At 44.2% G+C, this 24,795-nt stretch overlaps 2 protein-coding genes across 4 annotated transcripts in view; one reads left to right on the forward strand and one right to left on the reverse strand.

The window, feature by feature from the left end:
- Positions 1-10: 10 nt before the first annotated feature.
- slc25a18 (solute carrier family 25 member 18) lies at positions 11-4,909 on the reverse strand. Of its 3 annotated transcripts, none has more exons than XM_084018240.1 (9): positions 4,786-4,909; positions 4,440-4,562; positions 3,598-3,653; positions 3,311-3,401; positions 2,872-2,987; positions 2,406-2,580; positions 1,809-1,972; positions 1,523-1,598; positions 11-1,419 (listed from the first exon to the last, which is right to left on the reverse strand). In XM_084018240.1, exons 1-9 carry the CDS (start codon positions 4,803-4,805, stop codon positions 1,278-1,280), a joined length of 963 nt encoding a protein of 320 aa, XP_083874366.1. In that variant the 5' UTR covers positions 4,806-4,909; the 3' UTR covers positions 11-1,277. The 3 variants fall into 3 exon arrangements, with proteins under 3 accessions (XP_083874366.1, XP_083874365.1, XP_083874367.1); XM_084018239.1 differs by having other exon boundaries at positions 4,440-4,565; XM_084018241.1 differs by having other exon boundaries at positions 4,782-4,841.
- A 4,389-nt stretch (positions 4,910-9,298) lies between these two features.
- cecr2 (CECR2 histone acetyl-lysine reader) overlaps positions 9,299-24,795 on the forward strand; it is a 32,467-nt gene continuing 16,970 nt past the window's right edge. Inside the window, exons 1-2 of the mRNA XM_084017833.1 lie at positions 9,299-9,574; positions 24,090-24,184. Coding sequence (XP_083873959.1) covers positions 9,455-9,574; positions 24,090-24,184 — 215 coding nt within the window. The 5' untranslated portion in view covers positions 9,299-9,454. The remainder of the gene's footprint in view (positions 9,575-24,089; positions 24,185-24,795) is intronic.

Raw genomic sequence — 24,795 nt, forward strand, 5'->3', positions numbered from 1 at the left:
CACAGAGAAATGAGCATGTATGAGATGTATCTTTATTTACAGCTTGTAAACAAACAGTTTATCAGGCTGTGTTCGCTCTACAATTAGGAAAATGTAGTAGCTTCAGTACACTAGCCACATCAAAATGTGCCTTGCGTTAAAAATGTAAAAAAAAGAAAGAAAAAAAAGTAGCTTTTAGTGCCACCGAGTAGACTTTAAGTAATGATGAACAATTGGCAAGACAAGGTGCCATACTCCCTCCACGGGTCTAAGAAATATATTGTCCTTGCTAAGTTGGACTAAAGGACCAAATGATTCAACAACTTCAATTGAATTAATGTAAGACTTACAGTTTTGAAACTATCAGCAATGATAAGGCTTTAATTGCATTTTTTTTAAATTTTGTTATTGTGCGCACATCATTTGAAGCAATGTATGTTTATGTGTAACTAAACAGTAAAACACGCTCTAAGCTTCTCGCAGGTTTCCTTTTAAATCCTGCCATGCTGTTTGGAGAAGAGGAAGTCAAGGCTACGAGACGGTGGCCCAGCAGTCTAACCTGTGGCCTTTAGGCAGGAAGTGAGCTGTGTGTTAGGGTATATTGTACGCTAATGCTGGGATTAAAGCATTACCATCTGATTAACAAATGACCTTAGAGTTTCTGGCAGCCAACATCCCCCAATCTGCCAAAGGAATCCAAGATTACAACTCAGACCTCACGGATGGAGTGGGAGGAACGCAAAAAAAAAAAAAAAAAGGGTAGGCAGAAGAAGACTAAGCTCCTTTTCCAGAGAAACGTATCAAACATAGAAATCAAAGGGATTGGCAGTTGAAGCCAGTTCAGACGCTGACATTAAACATCTTCATCATGATTGGCATTTTAGCTGGCAGCCTCAAACAACATACACTGGACACAATAATCCGGTGAAAGGAACAGCCCCAGACATATTGCAGCAAGGACGCTGGGAGAACCCAGACAATTTGGGGGACACACCCTCCGATTAGTCCCACACATACACAGGACCCTGTTTGACCTCCAGGACCCTGTTTGACCTCCAGAACCCTGTTGACAGCATGTAAAACCTAGAGAAACATGATTAGTGTGAACCTATTGGTCCACATATTAGTACATAGAGCCTCTTCACATCTCCGATATCTCCCCTTTCCTTTGGTTAGCAGATTGCGGCCGTGTTTCCTTCTCTCTTGTATTCAGCGTTCGCTCACTTGTGTCATTCATTCACTGCGGATTAAAGCAGCAGCAGAGACAACACAACCGCCGCCACCAATGCAAAGCACCGCTATCCCAGCAAACCGAGCAAACTCTCCCCTACCCCGAGGAAGTAGACACCCTGAGCAATGCCAAAAAGAGGAGCGATGACCAGAGCACGACACGTTGCACCCTTCAGGAATGCTGATGGGCCTTCCCGCGTCATGATGCGCCTGAAAGACAACGGGAAACACACAGAGAGAGAGAATGTTACAATGCTGTCCACGCTCATAAACATTAAGGCAACTAATGTTTTCTTATAGGCTGAAATCTTACCGTGTGCAGTCAACAATTCCTCTGTACGTGTCCTCCCCCACGCCTTTTTGCAAGGTCTGCAGACGAGTCTTTATGACTAGACATTAAAAACACAGACGTGCTCCGTCATTACATCACCTCAAAGAGGTATATATATACATATATGTGTATATTTGTATTTATTTAATGCAGCAAGGACGCTGGGATATCCCAGCAGAACACAGAACTAAAGAAGAATCAGTAAATCCACATTCCACCTGCTGCCCTGCAATCTCTCTTTCGTTATCCATCTCTTTCTCGCCCTTACCATCCAGTGGTGTTACAGCCACAGCTGCCACCGAGCCGGCACCGCAGCCTGCCATGAAGGACTGCCAGAACGGCGCCCGAGCCTGCACGTCACCCACTTTTTCCCGGCCCAGCGCGTTTAGGTTGGCGAACAGCGGGAAGTAGATCATTGAGAAGGGGACGTCCCTGTAGAATAGGATTAAAAAAAAAGAAACTGTTGGGGGGATGGACTGAATCATTGAGAGAGAAAGAGACATGGCCCCATTTAACTGCGGTATAGCAGCCAGACATAGCTGCAGGAATCTATTGATCAGTGTTGATTGTCGGAGGTGTCAGGAAATACAACAAACGCAGTGTGAGTTACGCAACGTGAAACCGCCTCAGTGCATCAGTGCTGACGGAGTTGAATGAAAGGAGAGACAAGAGCCGGAGAACAGCTGTGCATGCAAATGGACGTGACGTTGTTAAAGGTTTCCAACATGAGAGTAGTATAAAAAGCTTCACATGGATCCACAAGAAACAAATGTGTGGAATAGTTCAAAACAGGCTGAAATTCTGTAAAATGACTGAAAAAAAGCAGAAATTACATATGTGTAAGTGTGTGAGTGTGTGTGGTGACCTCATTAAGGTGGCTCCTGCTCCCCTGTAGAGGCCGGCCAGCCCGCGGGTCTTCAGCAGCTCCACGGTGATGCTGGTGGCCGAGGGCCGAGGGCTCGGTCGGGCCGGTGGGGGAGCCGCCAATGACGGAGCTGGACCAGGAGCCGCAGCCGGAGTCGGAACCGGCCTCTGGGCAGCTGATAGTCAAACAGTCCCAGGTTAGAAAACACAGGCAAGCTCATGTTTATTTCTGCAGCACTGTTACCGAACAGAAGATGGGTTTCCACTCTTTGGTTTTGCTATTTTTGACCCAAAAAATCTACATATAATCACAACACACACATTGGGTCTTCTTTATTGAGAGGCAGGGGACTTTCTATTTGACATAAGTGACAACAAATCAGACTTAATCCAAGATTCCAGTGCATTGCATCCTATATCTATACAAAGGAAAATCGTAGGGCGTGTAAATCCAGTGAACAACTCACAGAGCCTTCCTGCATCCTGCAGCTGGATCTTCAGCATCTCCATTGGAGTGGTGACTACCACCTGACAGGTCCCGGCCCCGCACCCTGCCAGGACCTCCCCCCACAGGGGCAAATGCCTGGAAACACAACAGAGTGCCAACAACAGATATAGAGCATTGACGAGAGTCTGTAATAAAGCACCATGAGTCAATATATTGGAGAGCAAACACACAAGAGATTTTTAGGATTAGTTGGTTTGCATTTCAACACTATTCTTTTCTTTTTGTGGCAAATGAACACTAATCCACCTAAAGCCTGAGACTTAAGTGCTTTAACTCGAGATCAACAAACAAACTTACTGATTAACAACAAAAGGGATTTGTCAGAATCAATGTGTTTCAGCTGGAACTAAAACGTTGCTTGAGATGCTTTTTTTTTATGTAGCTTCAAATCAACTTACCCATCTTTAGAGAGCTTCTGCCTGAAGACGTCATTAGCTGCGAGCTTGATGGCTTTTTCCGGCGTAACGAGAGTGAGGTTCACCGCTGCACCTGGGAAAAAAAGACAAACCGGCTGATGACACGCTGACCAACACCGTGGCTCGTGTCTGACGGCAGAAGACGCTGTTATGACACAAAGATCGGGGGCTCACAGGAGAAAGGACAGCGTAGGTGGCCAGCTTTAAAGCTTATAGTAAAGCACAGTTGTAGTGTTGTTGGTGTCGGGGATTAGAAATGCAAAGAATACCTCTGTAGCAGCCAAAATAGCCCTCTGAACGCACCGTTTTTGCCAGACAGTCCAGCCTGCAGAGACAAAAAACACATTTCCATTCGTTTTCACATACGTTTCTAGAATATACCATAAGAATGATTCACCATTAAGTCGACTGACAAGTCAACCACACCAGTTCTGTTTCAGCCAATCTAGTGAAAGTACCTTTTTTTCCTTTTTTTGGACAGAGAAAAACACAACCTCGTGACTGGGCCTCGAAGGGAAGTTATCCAAGTTATTTTTCCATGTCTGACTCACAGTGGAGAACCGCAGTCTAAAATATTGCTGTTAACACAGGAAGACCACACCCAGTCAGCCGGCGGTCTTGATGCCCACCAGATGTGAGCAGATTCAGGGTCCTTTAAGGACACAGAATCTCAGAGTCTCTTTTTGCAAAGTTAGTTTGACCTTTTCTGTGCTTTTGTCTAATCCTGCATCGAAACACACACCGTATATACACAGCAATGTCCCTAATATGACTGGGCCATATATGGGAAGAGTGTGTTTAGATGTGCTGCTCCAACTGTGAGATTCAGAGGAAAAGTATGCGCGTCGGAATAAATCTGGTTTGTTTGTAGCTCAACTTAGAGACTGCTGTTAACCATTCATTTAGTTTTATTGTGGTTTTTCTTTTCAGTGTTGCAAACTGGATGACAATAAAGTCTGTCGAAGTCTAACCAGAGAGCAGATATTTTGAAATGGTTTCAGAGTTCAGAGACCAAAAGGTTTCATACCATTACAAAGTATTTTTGTCAGGGATGCTTAAACAAAATGCATATACATATGGGGTTAACTCGGGCGAGGGGATCCCTACTCACATTCCTTTGTAGACTTGGACGCCCTGCTGGTTCTGTAGGCGGGTCTTGGCCAGGTCGATAGGAAATACACATGTCACACCAACCAGGCCTGCCACGCCCCCATTAATCAGCTTAGCAGGGAGGCTGCTGAGGGATCAACATAGACACACGCACACACATGCACCCATTTAAACATAGCCACCAACACAACGCCATGCAAAAACCACACATCCATTCATGGACAAACAATACAAATCAAGCAGGAAGAGAAGGTGAAAGCCCAACATTAAACCCAGCAGCTGCTTCCACGCATACATTTATGATCCGTCTTCATTAAAGTTAAACAAACTTGGTTAAAGAAACTTACCTTACTTTCTTCTCCGCCATCCTGCTTGTGTTTGGGCTCCAGGCCCACTCCTCCTCCTCCTCAACCTACCCCTCCTCTTCGTCTTCCTCTTCCCTCCCACACGCAGCTCAACCCTCACCTGCCCACCCACGCCACAAATGCAGCTCACTGCTTCTTTTAACGTGGACCTCCTTCTCCTTCCCCCTGGTACGGCACGGGTGGATGCCCTTTTTCCTGTCGTGGCCAAAACCACCGATGCTGGATCTGTGTCTTCTGGCCAGCCTTTCTGCTTCCTTGTACCTCTCACACAAAAAAACTAACTTTAATTCTTCCACTGCCTGGAAACACAAAAAACACATGCAGTTAATGAGGGAGGCACTTTTTCTGTATGAGCTGTTGAATAGACATTTGTGGCGGCGTATCTGTATGACTGAGGATTGACATAAGAGTCTATCAGATCCAGATTCAGTCATTCATAAATGTGTGAAGCGGGACTTTACCACACCGAGGCAGGACATCTTGAGTCTCTCTAATCTGCCAGCTAAAAGGGATAAGAGTATTTGATCTAAGCAAGGAGGGCAGAACTGAAAATGAGGGGCTTACCGGTATTCTTTCACCACATTAGGGAATTTAACAAAGGACTGAAACTGGAGATTTGAATGGAAGTTGGAAGAAGGTGTTTTTCTGTAGTTGTGTATAAAAGTCTGCAGCCCGGCTCTAAGGAGATAATACAGATTCTGTTTTAACCTTATCTTGGGTTCGCAGCTCTCGCTTTGCTTGACTGTGTTCTCCGTTTCTTCCATTCTTTTTCTGCCTTTTCCCCTCCTGACTTCCCCCTTCCCTCAGCTCCCTAATTAATCTCTCTCTTAATCTCTCCACCTCCATTCCGCCTCTATTTTTACCACTGTAAACCTCCACTCTATCCTCGCCTGTCCTCTCCTCTCACAGTAAACGCTAACAATCCATTTTTTTCTCCTTCTCATCTCGATTTGTATAAACTTCCATCACCTCGACTTTTCCACTGCTGGATCCTCGTCACATTCTACGCATGCCTTTCACTGAGCCTCTCTCTGTGAAACTTTCTTTCAGCTCGGCTCCATTCACGCACAGTAGTGACCCTGCCAAAACACAGACAAGGGTGCCTCACCCCAAGCCACCCTTCAGCTTCCAGGACCCCATTTTACCTCCCCAAAAAGAAACTGCACTGGCACACCACATTCACACAGCTCACACAGCAACAAGCCCCCTCATGTGACAGCTTTCATAAAAACACAGATATAGATATAGCAGAGGGGGAATAAGGGGGTTCTTACCTCTGCCGGTGCATCCCACAGACAGGATCAAGCTGTCCACTCTCCTTTCACTTCAACAATGCGTGCTGCACTGGTAGTGAAGCGAGAGCCATCTGAGAGAGCCAGCCGCCACTCAGGGGCCGTTGCACAAACACCAGCATTGTCCCGCTGCCTAAGTCCCTCCCTCTCGTGGTGACTCCCTGTGTGACACGGCCCTAGCAACACAGATCTGTACTAACACAACTCGACATAAACTCACGCTGCCGCCACAAGGCACGCAACAGACGAATACCCACATTTATAGCTCGGTGTGTATTCTTTCTATTAATATATTATACACAACATGAACAGCAACGGAGAAAAAGGCTGCCCATCAGTAATGAGCTCTGTTCAGTCCCGGTATTACATAATACCTCTCTGAATTCCACAAATGTTCACAGTTTTCGACCAAGTTAACCGTTATGTACCAACATGGTTATCACTCTTTGAGACATTTCATATATTTATATTAGGAAATATGTCAATTTGACCATTATTAAAGGACAAGGAAGTTATGTAAGGACAAGAACAAAAAGACCATGTGACTGCAACCACTCATCGCCCCTAAACTATTTTTTTCATGAGCATCGATTGATGTATTGATTCCTGTTGATGGAAAAACAATTAGTATCGGTGATCTTTGCCCCCATCAGCAGGGGAAAACTTTCATTAGGTGCTATTTTCTACGTTGGCTTTTACATTTGATGCACTTGGTTGCACCATGCACTGTTAAAAATTAAACTGAAGGAAGACTGAGGATTAAGAAAATAAATCTTTATTTAAGAATGAATGGTTTATGTAGAGTAATCGCTTCTCATTAAACAATACCTTGGCATAAATATCCCAAGTATGAGAAAACCAAGGGATTTTTTTTTTTTCATTATAATAAGCAAAATGTGGCACCTTAATGAACATTGAAAGGCAAATATTAGGCAAATCAGCATGCCCAGCATACAAATGCACTATGTTGTCACGGATTATTATATGAGAGCATCCTTTTGAAATGAAAAGTCCTATTGGGAAATAAACCCAGGATTGTTATGTTGTCGTATGACTTATTACACTGTTAGATATCATACTTTATAGATGTATCTTATATTTTATAAGTATAACATAGCATGTATAGTCTGTCAAAATGGTACTGAAGTACAGCACATGAGTAAATGTAGCTAATTACATCGCCTCAAAAATGACCATCCATGATTGTAACTGGGAATGTCTGGCAGTCTGACCGAGTGCTTCCCTGTATTCTGCCCAATCCATAAATATAGACAATTGTTTGCACTCGCAGAAAAGGTTAACCACTGCTAAACTTACAAGCCCTGCTTGATCGAACTGGACAGTTCTTCTTTGGGGTTTAGTATTTCAGTGGGTCAGCAACATTGCCAGGGTAAAAGGGCATCATAAGGAAGTCCACTTCATGATTGTAAAGCAGAATAAATAGCAGTGATGACATTAATAAATGATTGATTCCATTTGGATTTCAGGACAAAAAAAAGTTTAAGGCTAGAATTTAAAGATACAGTGCACTTGCAATAGCATCCCTAAATCCCCAAATTTCTTTTGGGGAACCTAACAGTGTTTTCTTTTTTAGTTTTTTTTTTTTTTTTTTAAACCTTCTAACGCTTTAAACTCTACACAACACATTTTGTCTACGTTGCCATTCGAACCTACCATTACTTACAAGCCAGCAATGTTTATTTTTTTGTTGCGATGGAAACAGAGTCCCGCTTTAATTGCTGCCAGTTGTTGACAGCAAACTCTGCTACAGGCACAACCCATCTATGAATCTTCTCTATGAAACTGATGGGTCTGGACCAGTGGACGGACAGGAAGTAAATCAGTGTGCTTTGTGTGTGTGTTTGTGGCAAATTATTAACACTGAAGTTACCCAACACATATTATACAGCACGTACATGTATAAATTATGTATAATAATATATAATAGTAGGCTCTGAAGACAATAAAGAAATGGAGAAATCGTGAGCTTTCCTCTTGCACCACCTTTAGGCCAAAATGTTAACTTACACACAGAACATCATTTTATTCAATGCTATTAAATGTGCTGATCCCAAAGTTGTACTTCTAAGAACATAAAAAATAAATAAATAAATAAATATTGATCTAATGAAGCTGGCCAAACTTTTTTTTTTTAAATGTTGAGTACATTATTATTATTATTATTATTGTGCAACTATTTGGTAAAATGTAACAAATAGCATTAGGTAACAATAAAGCTGCAGCTTCTACTGGACACTTTAATGGGCTTTAAGTTTTTGCCTTTAAGTCTTAATATTTGCATGAAAAGGTTAGCTTTTTATATTTATTAAGATAGATGATGGTAATGTAAATGTATACGGTATGCGTTCCAGTTTACACATAATTGAAATCCGCACAAGCTATATGAGGAGTTTTGTATGTTTTTATTCCCATGGCAAACATGTGTTAAGTATAATGTGATATGCACTTTTAAAAAAATCATTATAATGGGAGATAACAGGAGGTATCTTCAGATGTATCTCTGAAAACAGCCTGCAGGAGCAGAGTGACTACTTGTCACCACTGTTGTCTCATACCGTGCACTTCTCACATATTGCGATAGGGGGAGCCCCTGTGTAGTGTATTGTCCAACCTCCACTGTGATGTTGTTGACAAAATCTAAATGTAGCTGGCAATTTACTGTATCAATTTACTGTAATTTACTGTATCTAAAAGCCTTTAGGATTCAGGATTGTTTCAAAATTGAAACCCATTAATGAAAGGGGTGGTAGGCAAAAAAACAAAACAAATAGGACAATTAAAATATTCCAAACAATTGGAACCAAAACCTTCCCACCGCACACACGGAAAGCATGATGTAACTTTAAACAAGTTACCTGACTCATACCTGGTTCCTCCTTTTACGTTTTTTATAAAGTCGCCATTCCGGGCATTCCCTTTAAACGGCGCGTCACCATCAAGCCAGCGGGGTATTGTTGACTTTAAATGTTGTTACTATAACGAACAGAACAATCAATGCGCCGATATGTTTAACAGTTATACGTTTATGGATTAAAATATCAACATGGTTGACATTATAGTGATTAGCTGTTTCCACTTGTAGTTTAACCTAAAGAGCTAAGTAAGCGCACGCCCCCCCTCCTCGCCGTGAGATGGTTTCGCCCTTCCCATCTGTTCGGCTCCAGTGAGACTGATTCAAACAGATTGTAGCGCTCCGCGGGTCTCAATGGCAACTCCCCGAACAGGACGACAGCAGCAACTTTAGTCGTGTTTGTAATGTTACGAAGACGATATAAATCGCCGAAGAAACTACTTTCTAATGTGAGGAACAAACGTTACGCAATTTCTCAAGTCCGAAAATGTCGCGGGGATGTACAGTTTCGGTGGAAGAGATCCAGTCTTGGTGGGAAGTCCCCGCCATAGCCCACTTCTGCTCGCTGTTCAGGACGGCGTTCAACCTCCCAGACTTTGAAATAGAGGTAAATTACACTTTTGCTCGCTTGCGAGCGACGCGAATGTCTTTCATTGCGGAAATGAAAAGTTGTTTGTGTCAGCTTTTTTGTCTGCCAGGTCCGCGGAGGGCATTTTTTTGCGTGTAAACAGCCATCCGGTTAACGAGCTTAGCAGTGTCCTCTGAACGGCTCGTTCGTTAACGTTACTAAGGCGACCCCGTTAGGTAACGAGCTAGCTTAGCGCGGCTAAAAGCTAGCTTTAATTGCTGCTTCTCAAAGTTGGAATTGGTCATAGGAGACGGCAGGTGAATGATACAGTTGTATGGTCCGATGTCCGTGGGGGAAAAAAAGTACGTGTTGGTCTATTACATCCACGGATCCCGAGTAACTTTTAAATAAATGTGCTCTCGTAACAAACCATGTGCCAGCCGTTTGTTGTCATTTTACTAGAGCCGCGTGTTTATGTTGACCAGCGAACCTGTTTCGGGTCATTCAAACACCGAGCAAACTGACATAAAATGTACGAGAACACGTCTGACAAACGGACTAAACATTTTCTGTATCACATTTGCGCGACTACAGTTTGTTTGTGGTGCCAAAAAGTAGTGCGATAACTCGACCCGTCGTACCAGTTACTGATCGGACGCCGCCGCTGCGTTTTTGTTTATTTTTCTTTCTCTCTCCGTCATGTAAAGTTAAGTTCATAAGCGTTGCGTTTCGAGTTTATTGTCTCGCAGTTGCGAGCCATCTGGCTCCGGGTAGCCATAGGGACGCAGATGCTGCTCGGGCATTGTTTGTTCGCCCACGTCCTGTTTTGTTTCAGGCGAGCGATGCTTTAAACGTTTGTTTCCGACATCAGTGGAGCACAATACGTTAGGAAAACCCAACAAATTGAGATCGTTTGTTCTTATCAGACAATACACGAAATTCATGACACCACTATTAGGCCACACGATAAACTTTATCACTCGATTTCTCCTGTTTTATTCTGATTTTATATAAGTGTGTGTTTTTTTTTTTTAACTGGCCCATTACGTCACATTTAGTGTAGATTGTTGATTTCAATCGTGGGTCGGCTTTTAAATAAATTGGTTCGGTCCAAATCACGCATCAACAGTCTTCATCACTCATTCATCCCCCACCCCCTCCTCCGGCAGGGAAACACACGTAGGCATCGCTTTGTTATTAAACGAGGTGCAAACCAGATGGGGGATCGCATTGCGCCAAGTTTATATGAAAGTTGGGCTGGGTGTCGTGCTGTTGCATTTCTCCTTTTATAATAAGTCCTCCAGGTTGCGTTCAACTAGATCTGGTTGATTCTTGATTTTAAATTCCGTTCGGTTTAACACTGGGGTCGGTACAGATTCGTCTTAAATCGCATCACTGAGCAGATCACATATGCAAATACACCCCCCCCCCCCCCCTCTTCTCTCAGCCGGATTTCGAGGAAATATTGAGATTGATGTAGTCGTCTTTGACATCTCAATCAGGCACATAAGTGTTCAAGGTCATAACTCCTTTGATTCTCTGTGACATTATATGCAGCTGCAGCTCTAATTATTGTAATAGTTAGATAGTGAATGGTAAAAGAAGCTTACTGCTTTAGGAGAATTTGATTGAAAGCCAGTGGAAATGTGTTCTTTAAGGAAATATTGTGTATGTTTTTGTGTCACTGCTGAAACCTCTTCTGTTTTGGATGGGAAGACATACAAGTTGTCATTTCTTCCTGCATGGTATCACAGCCCAGTCCAAATTCCCACTTCTAGGATTGTAAACGGACAGTATTCTAATGACCATGTGTGTGGGGAAACCTGCTAAGCATTTGGATGGGGTGGTTCCTTTTAAGCACTGAGAACACCATTGGAATCCATTATAATGGATGTTAATCCATGTAAAAATGGTTAAAACCATCTCTTAAGTCTACACATTGTCACAAAGTGAAGCATATGCTGTGATCTTTAGCTAAATCTGTTTTGATATCTGTTCTCAATGGCGCTCCAGTGTGTAAAATGAGCAATCATGTTTTTATTGCTTTCTTTCCTCCGTTTTGATTTCTAGTATTTCTGTGTTGATTAAAGCAGGTGGCTTTCTTAGTTCGTAAAGTGTACAAATCCAGTGCCTTAAATGCTGCTATGCTCTCTGTTCTGGCTGTGTGTAAGACTAAATCTACTTAAGTAGCTTTGTCTATATCAAGACTTTTATTCTTTTAATAGTTTCTATTCGGAGCCCAATAAGAGTTTAAGTGCCACCTTGATCAGGATAAACTGGCCAATTCTGAAATGTGTCATGTAAATGCTCATGTTTGAGCATGCTTGACTTAATTGATGTTTTGTAGTTTCTTAAACATTGTGCCAAACGCAGTCCCCAGGGCTGTTCTGCTTCTAAATGGGGCCTTTTATATGGCCTTTCAGCCATGATTGTGCTCGGAGCTCAGTGTTTACACCCGTGCACCATGCCATTTGGTGCGTAAAGTGGGCTTTTGGTCCGGTGTCATGTGGGGAAGTTATAAAAAATGTGCCTTAGTCCAGCCTTCTGTCTTCCACACAGCAGATAGCAGGAAATATTTGCACTTAACATTTGACGGAACTATTATATCAGCTCAGGACACGTCCTGCTAATCCAGTTCTTGCTCCTGTGGCCTTGTGACCTCAAACATTCACACTACCTTCTGGCACTCAAGTAATGTAGAACAGTAGTCGGTAATTGCTTGTTCCAGAGTGAGGACATTTGGATCCAACATGTTTACGTTGTGGGGACTTTGTAGAAATAAGAGGAAGCTGTCAGGCAGACAGTTTGTTTTGCTCAGTGCCACATACCAATAAGAAGACGAGCTGGCCCGGGCACTGTCGCCGTGTCACACTTTGGGTGTATCTCACTCTGCTTTTGTCTTGACATACAGTTACGGTTGATGGAATTGATGAGCAATGTCTTCCTCTAAGCAATGCCTTTAGCTGCACTGATGTTTAGACTGGTTGTGTAATTTCAGGCAGCTCCAGTTGCAATCCTGTCTCTGGGCGTGTAGGTTGAATTACCCAAGGATCGGGGGTGGAAAAGGGGGCAGGAAGTGGCTGTCATTGGGCATGACAGAGTGGGGGGTGTCGAGTGATGTCGCACTGTCCGGGGCTTTAGCATCAACACTCTCTGACATACTATCAGTCCTTCCTTGTGGACACATAGTGTCTTATATTGGCTGTTGTGGCCTTTTGTGGGTCGTTGCCACCATCTCCCTATATTATAGACAGCAGGGGTCAATCATGTGGCTGCTGAGGCCTCGAGCAACTCAGCATGCTAAAGTCTTGTTAGACACCTCTTCTGGTTTTTCCCTCTGGTGTTACCCGTAGAAGATGAGATAAAGGTGTTTTTGTGCATTCTTTCACTAGACGGAGGTCCTGTTGTCACATTGAAATCTTTGCTCGGTGCAAGTTAAGTGTGGAGAACTCAGGATGACCGAGGCATCAACTGACTAAATATCTACTGCAGTGTCACTGAAACACCTGTTTCTTTTTCTCATACCGGAGACTTTTGTAAGGAATGGCACATTTGAGAGCACACGGTTTTGTTCTCTGTGAAACTGCTACCAGGGTGACACTCAGCGAGCAAACTTAACAGTACTGCTGTGGTACGGTTGGGGAAGCTCTTTTCTTTCTACGGTGCTGGTCAGTGATAATGGAGCCCCCCCCCCAATCTCCTTGGCCTTACAAAACAGCCCCTTGCACATTGTTCCTTGGTTGATACACATCACTGTCGCTGGTTTCCACTTTCCTCAGGCTACAGGCAGTGAGCTGGGAAAAGCAGTGTGTGTGGATGAGAGAGTTGAGCGGGTGAGATGGAGAGGAAAGGGAATGAGTGGGAGGGAAGAGGAAAGAGGGGAAGGGGAGAAAAATGTCCTCGAGATGGAGAGCGGGTGAGCTAGGAAGTGAAAGCACATTAGTATGAAAAAGTGAGAGAGTGATCTGAGGGAGGGATAGAGGCCCAGGGTCACCATGCCTGGCTTTTTGTCTCCGTGGTTTATGCTTGATTTCTTGGCTATGCGTCTATGAAATGATGCTTGAAATCCCACAGCCAACGGACTCTGTGAGCCCCTGTTGCTGGATCCTCAATGATGTGGCCTTCATTGCCAGACATAGCCCTTCATGCCAAGGACCTCTGTCCCTGTCATCTTCCCACTCTGGGCTCTGGCAGCCTATTTGGCACGTCGGCATGCATTTGCTCCATATATCTTCATCAGCTGCCTGTCATAATCTGTGTTGTGAACCCTGGTTTAAATGGGCCTCCTCTTTGGAGAGATCAATTACTAGTGATTAGCTAAGAGACGTGAGCAATTTATAATGAGCCTCCAAATTGCACTTGTGGTTTGTGTTTCCACTTTGATTGCGTCTGAAATATCTCAAACTCTTGGATGGGATCGTTATGATATGATCCTCTGAGTTTTCACGCATTTCTCAGCAGGCAAAGTTACTCATTTATCCTGTAGAATGTCATGGTCCCCGAGGATGTATCATAATGGTTGTGGTGACCTTTACTGTAGCTCCACAAGCAGGGAAAAAAAAATATTCATGTAATACTAAATACCTGCACAAAATTCCTCCAAAATTTCATATGGTAGAACAAAACAGTAAAATGTGTTTTATAAGGTTAAAGCCAAGGAAAAAACAGTCAGATCAGTACTGCAGTGAAAGATCCCTCCGATATCAACGGACTCCAGCTGCGGCAAGCTCTGTCTCCTCATCTTCCCTCCTCTCCCCTCTCTGATTACCTGCTCCTCCTCTGCCGTCCTGTTCAGACCATTCAACAACACTGGGCGGTGTGGGCGGTGTAACCCTGGTAGTTACACCGCTGTCTGCACATACTCCGCTTTCCTGTACACCGTTTATGACCCAAAACAGAGGAAACTGCCCAGTGTATGCTCAGCACCATTCCTTTAGTGTTTCCCTGTGGTCCTCCTCCTGTTTTAGGATTTCTTCTTGTAAAGATGTCTTTCAGTGCGTCTTGTATCACATTTTTATGATGGTGGGATTAAAACCTGTTTGCCCTATCAACAGCCGAACAGGTGTCTCACATGTCAGTTGGACTTTTCGAACAATGTCTTACTTATTCAACCCAAAGTGTTGACCGTCCTCCGCTGTAGGTGAACCAACTCTGCTATGCAATGACATCACTCCAACATAGAGATGCATTAGCAAGGTAGAAATTGTAAAATAAATGTGTTGTATCTGGTTTTAACAGCTTTTTATAATCAGATTTTATGCAAGGTTGTTTTTCAAATATATTTGGGCACTGCCAGTGCCAAACATGCCTATTTTATGTCCTCTTTAAGGCGCACTTAGTCTTGTTTTAAAGAATAACGACCTGCATCTGAGTTTTACTTTGATTTACTGTCGGACAAAACATTAGTTTTTTTGTGGTTGATATGATCATGAATTCAAAGCTCTCAAATGTGAAAGCATTAAAGCTACGGTTGACCTTAAATTTAAAAAGTCATGGGCCATTTGCCTTATTGCAGCTGCTCTTTTACAGCAGGTCTGGTTTGAATCACGTCCCAATAGGTTTCACCCTGGAATGTCTGTTGATGTTCCCAAGTGCTGCAGTTGAGCAAATTCTATTATCAGATATGCTTGAGACATCTTGCTGATCACTTCAGTGCATATCACCAGTACTGTTACCTGACTGACTAATTCTTTAATAGGTAACCGCAATGATAAAGGGACCAAATAAACTCATGTATCAGTTTGGCTTGCATCAGATTGATGTTGTGTTGTTGTTTGGCAATATTAATGTTTGAAAGGATGCATTTCTGATTAGTTATATGAATCATTGATATCTTTATCTCCACCTGGCATCCACAGTTGTCCGACACAGTTGCTTTCACTCATGTTGCCTCTTCTACTGTGTGTTTGTGTACAGATTGATGGTTGTGTGAACCTGTTGAGGTGGTAAATTGATCATAGTAGTACTATAGTGATGGTGAAATCACAAAGCTACACCCAACTTCAGCTTGATTAGATGTCTAGCCAGCCAGATTAATTGAAAACACCTGCTTGGGCGTGCAGAGCCCCAAAGGTCTCAAGCTTTTATTCTTGTTTCTGTTTCTGTTGATGGATTGTTAAATATCTTTACACCCACCACCTGCCAAACTCCTGCAGCCCGGCTTCATCTGCGCTACATCAACCCCCCCTCCCCAGTCTTGTGTTTGGCATGTTCAAGGACTAGCCTCTCCGTCTCCCTCTCCCCGAGCCCCATGCTCATTGCCGTCACTTGTCCCACTGTCCCACACCCATCAGCACTCCCTTTACCCCATCCCCTTCCGAAGCCCCAGCAGCCTCCCCGTCCCCGAGCCCCAGCCCCTGGCATCACCATGACTAAACCCCAGATGGTGGTTCTTTCTTTCCCTTCCCCCTGGAGGGTGGAAGCTCTCCACTCTGACTGGAGGCTAGCTGCTGCTGCTGCAACAGCCCTTCTGGGGAGGGGGTCCTATTTTCGTAAAGCCCCTAGTGTGATTGTAAAAGAAGATTTAGTCCTGTTAGAGCTGGTAAACAAGCAGGAGCAGGCGGCCTGTGAGCGCATCCTTGTTTCTGTTGTCTAGAAAGCAAATGGATTAACGGGGAATAGGATAAAGGCTTAAGTGTTGCTCGACCATGGCCCAACTTTAGACAGATGCACACTCTTGCTGATTCCCAGTTTTTGTGGATTATAAAATAGTAGTTACTTAATGTGCCCCCCCCTCCCAAAAAAAGAAATGCGCTTCTATGTTCTTACCTATAGCACTTTGATTATAATTAAGGTATCCTTGCTGAACAGCTATATGCTAAATGCCCTAACTGTAATGTAAATGTCTTGTTAGTCTGGGTTAGGCCTGTCAAAATTGCCCCAAAATTTGAATATTTGTTCTAAAAAACACTTCAAACTATTCAAACATCAATATTTGCGTATTATGTCCATGACACTGTGTCCAAACTGGTCACGAGCAACAATAGAAAGAGGTTTCTTTTTATTTGTTACTCTATTCCTGATCTGAAAGTTGAAATGAGTAGTTATTTATATGATACATCCTCATTTCTCTCCTAAGGCCTAAATAAGATGGCAGCTGGCCGGTGCGAAATCACATGAAATTTTAATGCTTGCTGTTGACTATAATGTACGTATTTTCCAGTAAATATCACAATATTGAATGTTTTTGTCAGAAGATGGCAAGCAGTACCCGCCCACCTTTTTAAGTGGTTATGTCAGTCTGACCTCGAGTGCGCCGCTGATGGTTTGTTTACATGTCGTAACATAATGCTTGCTGTTAGGACACGGTGTCACACTCTGCTGGTGAGTTCTCGATTTCAACATGTTTTTTTTTTTATACTCTTGGAATGTATATTTTTAATTTACAACTTTTGTAGACTTAGTGTAGCTTCAATTAGGAGGCTTTGATGTGAGGGCAGCGGGTGGTTGTGGTGAAGGTGTGCCGCGGGGTGTTTCTAGCAAAAGCAAGCACAGGTTGGACTTTGGAGATCATCATGTTTGCTATAATATCTGCACGATCATCCGGGATCAGTGGCCGGTGAGTTAAATCACTGATAATGTTTCAACCTTGGGCAGCCTTACCTTCTTTACAATTCTAGAGAGGAGATTAGAGCCCCCGGCCGCCCCCACACAACAACAGTGATCCATTCTCATCCCAGATCTGCACTGTTCACTCATCCCTCATCATTTTGCCTTTCTTTCCTCCTGTCCCACCCACTGACACATCCCCAGCTCAGCTCCTTGTTACAGCCTCACAGACACCAACCTCTGACACTTGCCTTTTCCAGATCAGGCTACACATAAAGCCTTCACCACTTTTTACACTCCGTGAGTACCCCTCAAAGATCAAGAACCTTTTTGCATGTCTTTTTTTTTTTTTAAACGCCCCCCCCCTTGCATTGCAGTGTGAGGGGGGCTTTGTAAGAGGCTGTTGCCCCTCCCCCACTTGTGATTGACAACTGAGGGCAGCAGTGTATGCATCAGATGGTTTCACATGGGGAGTGTGTGCTCAGAGGGGGAGGCAGAGGGGCACATACACCGGGGTTTGTTTCAGCCAGCTCCATTGTTGCAGCTCCCCATGGTTCCCTCGGTCTGTCTCCAGTCTGGGGCGGCATCCCTCCAGTGATGCTTTCCAACTCTGTGCCTTTTTACGGCTGGTTGTGTAGCAGAGATGAAAAGACTCAGGTGATGAGAACTTCCCCAAACCAGGTCTCATCCAGCGGGAACCCTGGAAAACCTAGTGGTGTATCTGGTTAATATGTCTAGCATGCCTAGAAACAGCATCTTGTGTTGTATTGGTGTGTGTTTGTGTCTTTTTCTGTGTGTGCATGTGATGCAATACGGCGGTTAGCGGAGGTAATAAAGCGAGAGATTTATTCTGGAAGATGCTGCTGTTTGTTCATATGAAAAAAGGAGTTGGGGTGGGAAAGTTATGATATAAAGAGGGAGGGACCAATGGGACCGCTTTGCCAAAAGTTTATTTTTTTAATAGCGATGCTGACTAGAGATTTGTCTGAGAGCTGGCATGAGGGGACGCATAAAAGCAGTCTAGACTTCATGGACGGTTGGAAGCCACTGTCTGAAATGAAGATTTCTGCTTGGTACACATTGAATATTCTGGACCCCAATCTATCTCTTTATGCAGTTTGGTTACAAGATATTAACTAGTCACCCATCTTTGTGTTCAGAACTAGCACAGCATTCATTAAAATTAATGAACAGGGATACAGACAGAAAACAGATCTGGTAGTAGAAGTAAAGTTGTAGGAGCTAAAGTTTTATCAGACACCAAAACAGATTCTGAAGGACCCAACACACTCGAGGTGTTGCCTTGAAGCCAAATTGCAGGCTAAACCAGTACAAAAGTTAATTAATTCGGTCCTCCATCAAAATACAAAATAGCAAGTAATAGTATGATATGATTTTATTTGCAGATACTGCAAATTGCTTATTGATTATTGAATATACCAGATTACATTTATTGAAATAATTGTCTTTTATTGTCCTTTTAGTGTAAATGATCTATCTTCTATGCATGTATTTGCAATTCGACCCAGTTGGCAAGTATGTTGTGCGATGCAGCGGCTTTGAGCCCAAGACAGTGCTTTACACACGCAGTCATACACTGATGGTGCCCATCAAGATCTCAACCAATTGATGCAGTCACACACCGATGGCACGGCCTTTGGGAGCAATTTGGGGTCCAGTGTCTTGCTCAAGGACACTTGGACACGCGGACTGGAGTGGTCGGGGATCGACCCACCAACCCTCCAATTGGAGGATGACTCACTCCACCTCTGAGTGGCTCAGCGGTGGAGCGAGTGCACTTTTGTTCTCCGTGTGCCACTTAACATTTTCTCTAAAGGATACTTTTCCTCTCCCGTCAAGGAGCAATTCCTCCTCATGCCTGTGTGCTTTAACTCCAAGGCTGCCATCTGCTTCGTTCTGCATCCATTTCAAGACTCCTTCCTCCGCCGTCCACAACCACAACGGTCAGGGACTATTTTCTCTCTCCTCGGAGCCAGCGGGCTGAATCTTAACGATCTGTTTGTGTGCGTCTGTGCACATATATGCAGACGCATGTTTATGTAGTCAGCGAATGGGGCCGCTGGGATGTCGGCTAAAGCAGGAAGCTCTATTTTATATAAGGAAGTGGATGATGTGGTTTCCTCCAGAGCTGACAGTGGAAGTATGAGTGGCTATGTGCTGCACTGGGTGGCCTCCCATCTCCTGTGCTTAATGATCTTCACCCACATAGCAAGCGAGGCAGGCAAAGGGTCTCCGTCCGTCTCCGGAAGGATCTGCTCACCCACACCCCCACAAACGCATGCACATGCACACACACACCTTGCCCACCTGGCTCTGACACTATAATAACACTTCAATAAGTTGAAATAATGTGTATGAGCTATATTTAGTGTTTGCCACTGTTCAACCATGGCAGTGCTCCTCTTTTAGATCAACCTGTAGTTGTTCTTCCTGTTCATATATTTCCATAAACAAATGGCGTCCCTGCCCGGAGGCTCTGGTTGTTTCAACGGCCACAATGCTAGTTAAAACAGGCGTGGAGGACACAACTTTTCAGTTTGACTCAAACAAAGGTGTCGCACATCAAGACCAACCGAGCAGGCAAATCAGCCGACGAGTTCTTGTTTTGATGTGTCAGTCAGAAATGTGTGGCGGCAACTCAAAGTTGTTGATGCTTTCCTGTGATGATCAGATGAACGGTACATCCTGAGGATGCGAGGGCGTTTTCCTGCGGTGTTAAGGCTCTGTGTCGATGTTTGTCATGTGGCAGGAGGTGGTTATGTGTGGGGGTGGAGGGTGTTGTCAGATGATGGCTCCTGGAGGAACCATGTGGGAGATGAAAGTGGGAGGGGAGTGGGGGAGGAAGAAATAAAGAAAGAAGCAAAGGAGAGGAAGAGAGGGCCCTTTACACAACAAACAGGCCTCCCTTCCCCCTCCAGCTAGCTGTGCACACATCCTCCAACTGTTGGTGATATAGACCCCGGAGGAGCTGTTAACGGCAGTGGCATGGAAAGTATCTGCTGTGAGGGGAGCCAGAGAGGCCAACCCCCTGATACTACAGGCTTAGTGGCTCTTCCACAACCATCGGAGCTGCTGATGCATAATGCTGCTCCACAGCTTATCACAACGACGTCTCTCCCAATCGCTGCATGCATTGGCCAGACACACATACGCATCTTTCATCTCAGTTGAGAAAAGCACATTTCACTTCTATCTACAAATGCAGATGGTGTGTTCTGCCTTCATGTCTCCTTTCTTTAAAAAAAGAAAAAATGTCTGCTCCTGTTCTCCGTTGATTTATGTCTCGTATCTCGTAACGTTTACCATCCTGGATCTGGTGTCAAATAAAGACCTAGAGTTTTGTCCTCCTGGTCTTGGCTCATATTTAGCATGGCATCATTAAACTCCTTTCATAAAGGAAAGAGTTACCCACAGAGACATGTCTGAGACATCATGGATATTTTGGAGTTAGGTGTGGGGAATATATCTCAAAAATGTTTAAAGAACATTAATAGCAAAGTATACCACGAGGCGAGAAGTATTCTGGTAAGCGCCTTAGCTAGGAGGTCAGCCCCTGTACTCTTTGACAGTTGTTTGTGGTTGGAATTTATATTATGCTGATTCTGACATCCCGCAATTATGATGATGTAAACTAAATAAAGGGGAAGGGCGCTTAAGGACAGCCACCTAGAAGTTACTAACAGTGAGTGAAGTGTAATTTTTATATACCAGAACAGATCACAAAAATAGAAAACCATTACATTTTGCAACTTGTGTTTTGCATTGCCCCCCCTTTTTTTGTTTCTATACGTTTGCCATGGGCTCATCCAAAACAAAAGCAGTGGTTGTAATGCATCCCATGTGACGATGAAGATGAACTGGTAGTCATTTGACCAAGAGACCCCTGAAGTCACAGACAGTAATGTATTTAGCTGTCATGCTTTTTTTTTTTAGCTCAGTTCACAGACCATTTTATCTGATCAACAATGCCGGTGTAGCTTGTGTCAAGTATAATAAGTTTCATACTGGTTTGCTTTATGGACAAAAGTATCACATAGAGCAGCGGTATGGACATGAACAACATGATGACGCAAGTGGTTTATGTGGTGTGCTTGTTTTTAAAAGCCACGTAGCGCTCACATGATATTAAGCCATCGCTAGCAGCTAATTGAAGGTACATTTGGTGTGTGACAGGTTCACGTGAGGAGAGCAGTGTTGACGGGTGTTACTTCTCACACTGTTTGCCATTCTATTGAATAGAGGGACATGTGAGACACTGCCTCAAACCATGGGTGTGAGTGGAGATGTTCGATCTAGATGCTGCTGCTGTTCTTCCCACTTTGCCAAATAGATAATGTTGGGGGAAGAGTGTGGACTTGTTCTCAGTGCGGTCAGCTACTGGCTGAAGTGGGGACACGAAGAGATAAGGAATACAGAGAGAGGAAAAGAGTGGGGTGGAGAGTGGAGCATGGGTGTTGTCAGGGGAATAATAGAATGCCTCAGAGGCCCTCGTAGACGCTGTGCAGCAAGACAGGGGGAAAATGGTGTGGAAGGGAGGAATCGGAGGTTAAGCCTGCGAGAGAGGCAGAGAGAGAAACAGCGGGGGAGTCGGGCGAGAGTGTGGCAAATACCTTCAGGGTAAATTGCTGATTGCAAGCCAGGCCTGCTGAGAGGCTGTGATGATGACACACCTTTTGACAAGCCTTGACTCTCCCTTCAATCTTTGTCCTGTGTGTGTGTGTGTGTGTGTGTGTGTGTGTGTGTGTGTCTGTCTGTGTGAGTTGTGTTTACTGCAGTAGCTCAGTGATCAATCTGACAGGGTAGCGCTACGATTCATACTCTTTGTAGTTTATCATTTAACCAGCGCTCTTATCATTGAGACCCATTGATCATTAATGCGAAGCAGCCAAAGTACTGCTGCTGCCGTAAGTGTTTATTCTGTTGAGACACGTGTATGAATGAATATCAGTTGCTGACTGTTTGCCAACGGTTGTGCGTCGTGTCCTTGTAGTGTGTCAGTTTGGTCGCTACTCTCTTGTTGTGTATGTGCTGATGGGGGGGGGTTCTCACAGGACATGTCCAGCTGCAGCCGGAGTGTCCCTCTCAGCCGTTCATCAAGATGAGTGTTAATTAGCACCAGGCCGCAGCGGGATTGGCCGGCTGGATGGATGGCTGAAGAAAGGGCATGCACACCACATTAATTCCTGCTCCTTTCTGCCATCTGAGATGCGGTGTGGCACTTCAAAGGTGGAGCAGGGGTGGTGTTAATCCAGGGGGCTCCAGCGAGCCCTCCACTCTGCCGTGCTGTACTCCACTCTCCACTCTTTCCCCCCCTGGCTCCGGCCCCCAGCTTTTGCAACGTGTGATCAAAGTGCAAGTCTCTCTCTTGATGGATGGGCTCACTGTGGCTCAGAGGCTGCCCGACAAGGGACCAGGAAGTGGAAGGGAGCGTGACACAGGATCTCTCTGCATCCTAGGCAAAATCGCTCGTACACACGGAGATACACACTCTTACCATTTCTATCCTGTTTAATGATCAGCGCTCCTGGCATATGGCATCATTCTGTGGCTGGGTTGCGTACATACACGTGAACAAGCCATGGTGGCGCACGTGCTTGCTTGAGCAACTGTTTAAACATTTAATCAGTGTTGTCAAAGCGCTGCCGCTCTTGATGTCGGCTACATGAAACTGTACTGACCACCACCAAAATTCTAAGCTTCTTTACATGTTTGTTCTTTTTCTCTAAATGTGCAACGACACCATGTCATTATTTGACGGGCATTCCTTTGAGTCGTGAGACATGCTGCAGCAGATTATTTTTTATCTCCTGTCATCAAAGTTGCTTTCCTGTGTTTCTGTAGCAACAGTCAGAAGCAGCAGCAGGCTGTTGGGTTTTCTCTCTCTTCTAAACTCAAGCAGCAACATTAATTTTATCCTGTTTATCAACTTTCTCTCTCAGCCTCCCTTCTGTCTCTCTCCTCCTCCTCCTCCTATGTTTCATCATGCTGACATGTTGGCTCCTAGCTTCCATCGTTCTCCATTGCCAGGAGGTGTGTACGCTGACCTTTGGTGACCCCTGATCTCAACCAGGTTCCTTTTTACAGAAGACATGAGCATGCATGCAATGATTGAATGTCCCTCCTCACTCTTGAGATCATTTTGGACCCTTTTTTTTTTTAACCTTTTGAACATGCTGTAGTGACTTTTGAATGTTTATGAAAAAGAGGAAGAGTGACGCAGAGAAGGAGATTGAATCAGTTGCTAGTGTCATTGTAGGCAGTAGAAGGAGTGGTCAGCTGTTGGCAGGAATTTTCTTTTTCTGAAGAGCGACTGTTGGTCTTCAGCCTGAAGGGCCTTGTTTGCATCCTGCAAAAGGGGGCTTTAAGTGAAATGGACACTTGGCTGACAGAGCACTTTGCATTTGCATTTCTGCCCTCTTAGCCTCCTGTCCCCCCCCCTCCAACCCCTCTATGTCCCCTCCTGCTCTACACCAGATCTTTTGGCTATCGTTTGGGAGAGCAGTGCATGCTGGGAAGCCGTGTGAGGTGCTATGTCTTGGTTGGTCAGCAGAGGAGAGAAGGGGGCATGGCTGTGTTGCAGCTCCAGGCCCCTGCTGCCTCCCATCTCTCCTTGCTTTCAGGTCTTTTAGAGTTTGCTCTGCCGGTTACTGCCGCTTCATAAAACCTCAATGGCTGAAACACAATGCCAGGAGAGAGGGGTCATGGCTGAACTTGAACCTCGGCTCCATCTGAACAACCACCGGCAAACCAAGAAGCCCTAATTTGATATCTTGCAAATTCCAACCAACCCTCCTGCTGTCTGCCTCTGCCAGCTTACCATAAACTGATACCAACTGTGTCAACCACATACACTGCAAACTCATTAATATAATATATTATTCTTTCTCGGTTTCCTGATGAATCATCGCATCTCATAGCTGAGAGCTTGCGACTGAATATTTGGATGTATATTAACCCTTCTGTGTCTTTTTGTGTGTTTATCCAGGAGCTGGAGAAAGCCCTGTCGGAGCAGGACCTTGACTTCCTCAGGGACCTCATTGCTTGTCTGTTGCAGGGATGCTACCAGCGCAATGACATCACGTAAGGATGGGGGGAAGGGGTGCTGAATCTAATGTCAATGCAGCAACGTTTTGAGTCGTGGCTGAGGAGTAAACTGGAAAAAGTTCACAATTCAATCTACATGTACCCGGGTTTTGGGTCTCGGTCTGGTTTCAGTCAGTACGCTAAACAAAGCAGTGAGAGTTCTCTCACTAGATACCAATATGATAATATGACATGTTCATTTTGGTTTCTATACTAGAATAGTACTTCATTTTTTTTTTACATTACTTAAAGTGACATAAAGATTAAGTTCTCTCAACTCTTTCTCATTTAACAAATGTGAATCTGACCAGAAATGCGATGATAGTTTGGGGTTTTCGGACACAATCCGATCAGCACAAAGAAGTATTGAGTAGGTCCTTCTCTACACATGTTTCTAGTCATATTTATGTCCCACAGTGTTTAACTCGTGTTTAGTTTCTTGTTGTAGTTGCTAGTTGTTGTAGTACTTGTTTTATGACAGAGCTGAGCACAATATAAAAACAACGTAAAAGATGGTCCAGACTTTTGGCTTTGTTATTGCTTTCAGAAAACAATTAATTTGGCTAGGAAGCAATTATTGCTAACCATGCATCCCGAAGGTGAAACGG

The sequence above is a fragment of the Eutrigla gurnardus genome (genome assembly GCF_963514095.1).
Source record: "Eutrigla gurnardus genome assembly, chromosome: 9".
NCBI classification, from domain to species: Eukaryota; Metazoa; Chordata; class Actinopteri; order Perciformes; family Triglidae; genus Eutrigla; species Eutrigla gurnardus.